This window comes from Eurypyga helias, unplaced genomic scaffold, assembly GCF_000690775.1.
Source record: "Eurypyga helias isolate BGI_N326 unplaced genomic scaffold, ASM69077v1 scaffold2831, whole genome shotgun sequence".
Lineage (NCBI taxonomy): Eukaryota > Metazoa > Chordata > Aves > Eurypygiformes > Eurypygidae > Eurypyga > Eurypyga helias.
This window is the reverse complement of record NW_010228770.1, coordinates 1900-9221: the sequence shown is the minus strand read 5'-3', so window position 1 is coordinate 9221 and position 7322 is coordinate 1900. Positions and strand designations below refer to the sequence as shown.

Sequence of the window (7322 nt, the reverse complement as noted above, 5' to 3'; positions counted from 1 at the left end):
AGTGGGGAGGTTTAGATTAGATGTCAGGAAGAAGTTCTTCCCGGAGAGGGTGTTAAGGCATTGGAACAGGTTTCCCAGAGAAGCTGTGGATGCTCCATCCCTGGAAGTGTTCAAGGCCAGGCTGGATGAGGCTTTGAGCAACCTGGTCTAGTGGAAGGTGTCCCTGCCCATGGCAGGGGGCGTTGGAACTAGATGGTTCTTAAGGTCCCTTCCAACCCAAACCAGTCCGTGATTCTATGATTCTATATATATTTCGGAACTAGGAATTATTTTGGAATTATCATTTGTGTTTTTCTATGTGATGCTAGTCCTCAATTATTGTAAATACTTGCCCTTGTTTTCTGCAGCTCTGGTGTATTTTGTCGTTGTTGTAATACTTCTTTGAATTGTCTGCCTTTTCTCATCACCAAAGCCTGTAAATGTGTCTGTAGTAACAACATTTCTGTTTGATTTTTTGAATTAATAGCCATTAGAGTGCAATGTGGGGTTTTTGTTTCTAAAGACGTTGGGAGCAGGGGGAAATGGCAGTTTTATTTTGGAGGGCATGCCGTAAGTCCATTAAAAAACTTGGCGTTGAGCAGCTTAGCATTAGGCTGATGCAGTTGGTTTTGGGGAAAAAAAAAAGACCCACAACCAATGGTGTTGCCTATTTAGGTTAATTTTCTTTCTTTTTCTTTCTTTTTTATCACAGCAACATGGCGAACGCACTTGCAAATGCCATCTGCGAGCGCTGCAGAGGCGGCTTTGCCCCTGCCGAGAAAATCGTCAACAGCAACGGTGAGCTGTACCACGAGCAGTGCTTCGTCTGCGCCCAGTGCTTTCAGCAGTTCCCCGAAGGGCTCTTCTACGAGGTAAGGGGGCAGAGTGCCCCTCTCGCCCCCAGCCTTTGCCTTGTGCCTTTGTTCCCAGACCAGAGGTAGCTACAGGCAGATGGGCAGCTTAGAAAGTTGGAGTGAGTCCAGAGGAGGCCACGAAGATGCTCAGAGGGCTGGAGCACCTCTGCTATGGGGACAGGCTGAGAGAGTTGGGCTTGTTCAGCCTGGAGAAGAGAAGGCTCCGGGGAGACCTTATAGCACCTTCCAGTACCTGAAGGGGCTACAAGGAAGCTGGGGGGGACTTTTTACAAGGGACTGTAGTGACAGGACAAGGGGTAACAGATTTAAATTGAAAGTGGGGAGGTTTAGATTGGATGTAAGGAAGAAATTCTTCCTGGAGAGGGTGTTAAGGCACTGGAACAGGTTGCCCAGAGAAGCTGTGGATGCCCCATCCCTGGAAGTGTTCAAGGCCAGGCTGGATGAGGCTTTGAGCAACCTGGTCTGGGGGAAGGTGTCCCTGCCCATGGCAGGGGGGTTGGAACTGGATGGTCTTTAAGGTCCCTTCCAACCCAAACCATTCTGTGATTCTATGAAAATTCCATCGCAAGAGCAGGGCTCTGAAAGGCTATGCCCGACAGGGGCAGTAAAGAATAGAAACGTTTCTGTGCCAGTTTGGGGGACGTCAGTGTGTGTAACCTTGTTTAAATGTGTTGCCTCATCTTATCAGAGCTGAGATAAGAACTGCTGGAGATTTCTCTCTCAGTGCAGACTTTTTCCTCTGCAATCTGTGAAGACAATCTGCATATCATGCCAGAAATACAGAGAGCACATAATTGTTAAGAGAAAAACAGTCATATAGAAGAAAACCCCAACATCCTGTGGTCCACAGGAGTTTTATTGCTGAGCTGAGTGAGGCCAGCACAGCATGTGAGAAGTTGCTTGTAGAGGCAACCTGTAATCGCCGTGCGGAGAACCGAGACCGGAGAGGGCCTATGTAGGGTCAACTCCAGGTCTAACAAACCGGAGCGTTCAAAATTAGCAGCTCTTCCATGCTTTCAGGGGTTAAAACCCGCTCTCACTCATGTTCGTCAGCCCCAGGTAGATTGCCCTCAGCGCAGATGGTGGTGTGATATCGGGGTTGGATTTTTTGGGGAAAGAAAACAATTGTGGGGATTCAGGCTGTGGCTCGGCTGTCTCAAGTACAAAGTGGCTTTAGCGAAAGCTTTAGACTAGTTTGTAAAACACGAAGTGACTGGTATCAGGAAGGGTGTAGATGATGTGAGATAGGAAATTACTGTCTGAGAGATAAGGTCCCACTCAAGTAGCTCGTAGTCCAACTGACAGTAGTGGTGACAGGATTTATGCCATACCGTGATCTGGAGAGGAAGGCGAGCAGCGTGTTAGAGGCACCGTGCTGTGCTCTTACATACAGTGTGCCATCCCTGGGGCAAGAGCACAGCGGTGTGTCTTCCACAGTAGTCATTCTCATTGTACAGAGCCACCTTACGTGGTGATGAGGAGCGGCTGAGGGAGGAGTGTGGGTTGGAAAAGAGACTGGCAACGGGGATTCCTGAGATTTGCTTTCTCTCACCTTGTTAGAGGATCAGAAGCTTGTCAGTGCTGTAGGGATAGTGTTGCACAAGTTGTGGTGAATGAGCCACCAGTGTTCTCTAAGACATCAAAAGGTAAGCTGCAAGACAACAGCAATTAAAATAAAACCAAAACAAACCACCCCCTGGATACTTACACGTTGCATTACAATTGTTCACAGGTACTGAGCTGCTGCCTGCTTGCAGGCACGGTAAGGGGTCCTGACGTGTTAAGACCTGAGGCAAACCTAAAGGGATAGAAATGTTTTAAAACTAAAATATTTGTGACTTAATAAAACTGTCTTAAAACAGTAATAATTTCTCTAAGTAAGGAGTACTTGAATCATCCATTTTCTGACTAAAAAACCCAGTGGGATAATCCAGGGACCTCTTTCAAAAAGTTGAATGTTGCTTTGTTTGAGATACAAGTTTGAGGTTTGAGAAATCCTGCTCTAGGTAGCCTGTATCTCCCAGAGGATGGAGGAGGGCCACAATGGAAATAAAGTCTTACATTTGCACCTAATTCAGCAATATTACAACATCTCTGTTGCTCACAATGGGCATATCTGAATCTCCTTTGGCAGGGGCAAGTATCCTGGTGGTGTTTAGATATATTGGGTGTAGGCATTTTGTTGCCTACTGCTACCTTGTAGACATTCTTACTCATTATGCTTGGTGTTTGAGCACTGTCTTACTGCAAAGTGATGCTCCCTGTTAAAGACAGTAAGTCACAAGTGAGTGTTGATAGATTGTCCTGGGAATGATGAAAATAGCCTCAGGTACTAAACATGTTTTGGTTAACATTGCTAGGGTTGGGTTTTTTCCAGGCTGGGTAGATGCTTTGCTCTTCAGAAATGTTATATAGAAAAGTTTCGGTGAAGAATAGACACTTTTTGCCATAGCTGTTACAGAGGTACAAAAGATGTGATGAGGATTAAATGTGAAGACTTGTGTGTGGCTTGAACTTCACATCACCCTTCTGCCTCTAGCCCTCCTAGTGCCCACCACAAGACTTTGCAGTGTCTCTCTGCACCAGCAAGTCTGTCTCCTGCTGTCAAAGAGATATTTTTTGGTCTGTTTAAGCCCTCTGACTGCCTTCAGGTGATGGCTCATAAATCTTACCCAGCATTCCTCTCCCATCTATACTGGCCTGTCATGGGCATCTTCTAGAGAATGGAGAGGTCAGTAGATATCCATGCTGTGGCATCTCTCATGCCTTTGGGGCTCTTTCGGCTGGAAAATCTTTGGCAGGTCCTTCTCCTCTGTCTCCTTTACGGTCTCCACGAGTGTCCCTTGCTGCCAGAATGGCTCTCGCTTGGCACTGAAGTGGTCAGTGAGATGATTGCAGTGTAAAGCCTGGCACGTTTCCTGATGGTGCTGCTCAGGGAGAAGGGGGAACAAGGGCACAGCGTGCTCTTCTTTCATTCGGCACCTTGGCACCAGCATTGAGAATGTACTGGGTGACAGCGGTCGGGGGAGAGGGAGGGACAGCCCTAAGCGGGTAAAGGATGGGCTGAGGTTGGCCGATGCTCAGGAGATGGCTGGCAGTGCTCTGAGAACTTGAGATGATCCGTATCATAGTCAAGAAAAAGTGCCTGGAGAAGGCAGGCAGAAATGATATCTTCCTCTGACCAGCTTAATGCACTCTCGGAGAAGATGGATGTGTTTGGAGGTGTGGCCGGCTAACATGTTTTTTCTGAGCAGGTTCCCCATGGGTAAACACAGGCGTTGTTGGTCACTCAGCACGACTTTGTGTTTATTCTGTGCCTGGTTTAGCTAAGCTGGTGTTTCTTGGAAATGTTTTCCAGCTCTTAGCAATCGGGAAGTCAAATATTCTCCCCCTGCCTATCACAAGCTTTGCCGAGTTCTCCAAGTTAGTCATTAAGCTGCTTATCACATTTGCCATCAAATGCTGCCATGATAAGCTTTCACGCTCTGTTCCATGCGTAGGGGCTGAACTGGTCAGGCCGTGTAGGAAGAAATGCCGGTGCAGGTCTCCTGAGCCACAAGAAGTGTCTCCAGGCTGCTTGCAGGGACCCCCGTCAGCGCAGCTCACCGTGGTCTGGCATCACAACCGCCTGCCACGCCGGAGCAGCGCCCATGCGCAGCTGAGAGTTTGCACAGCATGGCAGGAATTTTGTTGGGGTCCTCACGACCCTGTGTTAGAAATGGTAATACAGATTTGTAATCAACCAGTGCTCGCCTTGTTGCATATGGGTGGAAGCAGTAGCCGTGTGCCTAATGTTGCGTGGGACCTGCTCAGGTGTATCTGTGTTCCAGTTTGGTCAGTGTCACAGTTCAGCATGTTTTCTTACGCACTCCTCCTAAACAGAAATTAGCACAAGCACTTGCCAGCAGAGTTTCCAAACTCATCATGCTTTGTTGTCAGATGTGAATCAGATCACAGAATCTTAGGGGTTGTGAGGGACCTTCAGAGATCATCTAGTCCAACCCCCTTGCCAGAGCAGGATCACCTGGAGTAGATCCCACAGGAACAAGTCCAGGTGGCTTTCGAAAGTCTCCAGGGAAGGAGACTCCACCACCTCTCTGGGCAGCCTGTTCCAGTGCTCTGGCACCCTCAGAGTAAAGAAGTTCTTCCTCATGTTGAGATGGAATTTCCTGACTTCTAGTGAGTGCCCATTGCCCCGTTTCTTGTCGCTGGGCCCCACTGAGAAGAGCCTGGCCCCATCCTCTTGACACCTGCCTTTTAGATATGGATAAGTGTTGATAAGATCCCCTCTCAGTCTTCTCCAGCCTAAACAGACCCAGCTCCCTCAGCCTATCCGCATAAGAGGTGCTCCATTCCCTTGACCATCTTCGTAGCCTCCACTGGACTCTCTCCAGCAGTTCCCCGTCTTCCATGAACTGGGGAGCCCAGAACTGGACACAGTGAAGGGATAGCAATTCTGGTCTGCTTTTACGCCATCACCTGGAAGCCACGTATTCCCCACAGCTGCTGTTGCAGTCTTACAGTGGGTAGCAGCGTGCAGTTCTGTAGTAATAGCAGCAGAACAGCCGGCTTAAATGGAGAGCTTTGGCAGCAGTGTGCCCAGAGGGATGGGTTGGCCCCACTCTAATCGGTCTGCGGGCATTCCCTCCAACCCACATTACTCTCAGGTCCAGGAAAGGCTCCTCCCTGCTAGAGGTTGCCTGTCTTTCCCACTGCAGAGTGTGGGCACCTCACCTTCAGACAGGGGAGGTTAGGAGAGGTAAGTCCTACCCCTGGTCCGGCTGTTCGTTAAGAGCCTCTGGCTTTCAGAAAAAACCCAACCTGCTCTGTGTGCACTGTGCTGGGTGTTGAACAGGACAGAAGGGCTGAGGGAGGTGCATCCCACAACAGAAGAATTACGGCAAAATCCTTATGAAGTGTTCACAAGAGCTAGAATTGGGGAACTTGTATAACTGCTGCTACTATTATTATTACTGTTGTTGTTATTACTATTGTTGTTACTATTATTACTAATACTACTACTATTGAGTGGCATGTGACTTTTTTCTCCTAAATGAGAGGGAGCTCCTTTCAGTTTGGTTTTTTTTTTTTTTCCTAAGATGTTTGAAATAACCTGTAGGAAGATTAAAAGAAGGCACAGCTGCCGTGAGCTTGTTGGATTTATTTGGATTCCCGTTGCACCTGGAGTGTTTTCTTAAAACGGGCTTTACCAAAATCTGAGTCTCAGAAGAAGGGTCTTTCAGGACTCAGTTTCTGTGCATGTCTTTGCACTAGATTAGCTAAAACCCTGGAGATCAGCTGGAAGTGGTGTCGTGGTGAAAGGTTCTGTGCGGAGCCATGTGTGGACCTCCAGCATACACCAGTCAAATGGCCTTGCTTTTAAGATACACACTGTGGGATTGTTAGAGAAGTTCAAGGCTCAGACGGATGAGCCGCTGGGTCACCCACAAAAGGCAGCACAAATGAGCCAAGAAGGTTGAAAACACAAACAAGAGTGAATGGTAACCAACCTGGTTGGCACAAGCCAGAGGGGAAGAAAACCTGTTTGGTCCGCCCAGATCAACAGGAGGTGGCTCTGAAATCCAAGCAAACGTGTGCATCTCGCACTGGATCACCTGTTTACACAAAATGGGAAGCTTTCAAATTTTTTTTCAGATTGAAAAGGATTGTAGCCAGCAGGAAGCAAGCATAATTCTTAATGAACCAGTCATTTCCATGACTCTTTGAGGCAGTAATAGCCCTCTGTCTCTCAATTTTTTTTTTTTTAAAGCTCCAGTTAATAGTAATCTTGTTTTAGAGTATTACACTGGAAACACACTTGGTAAACTGCTAGCTGAGACTTCTGAAAGAGTCTGTTATCGAGCACGTGTCTTTCTGTTCTTAGTAGGTGCAATCCAGGTTGGGCACAGAAATTAAGTTTCTGATCTCAAGTATCCAGTGACTTTAGAGTGTTTCATTAGATTCCCATCCTGCCAGTGGCTCTGTATATTGCACAAGTAATTGCTATATTGATACTGTATTTGATGCTTGGAATTTCATGGTATAAAACAGGCTGTCTTGAAGCACATTGCTGTGTTTTCTCTCTGTGCACCAAAACCTTATTTATGGGTGATTATTTTGTGCTCTTTGCTTTGTTTTGTGTTTGACACTGTTAAAAGAAATGAGTGGGGTTTCCTGCTATCCCACTTTTTCCAGTGTTTGAAACAGAGGCATTCAAATCCAAACATTTCATAGCATACCTAATGTTGTCTGTCTGGTTTTGACATGCTAGTTGGCATGTGTGTCTAGTAATGATGTGCCTGAAGGTATCTAAACATTTCCTTTCCTTTCAGGACATACTTGCCTACATGTTCTTACATATTCTCCAGCTATGTTGCTAATGCAGTGCTGTAGAACTACTTTTTCCATATGTTTTTTCCTATCTGAGCTTGAACTGCAGCTGAACTTCTCTCTAAGCTGTGAGCAAGT

At 46.9% G+C, this 7322-nt stretch overlaps 1 protein-coding gene across 1 annotated transcript in view; it reads left to right on the top strand.

Moving 5' to 3' along the window:
- LOC104515943 (LIM and senescent cell antigen-like-containing domain protein 3-like) overlaps positions 1–7322 on the top strand; it is a 10363-nt gene that overhangs the window by 1832 nt on the left and 1209 nt on the right. The window contains exon 2 of the mRNA XM_010160118.1: positions 692–851. Coding sequence (XP_010158420.1) covers positions 692–851 — 160 coding nt within the window. The remainder of the gene's footprint in view (positions 1–691; positions 852–7322) is intronic.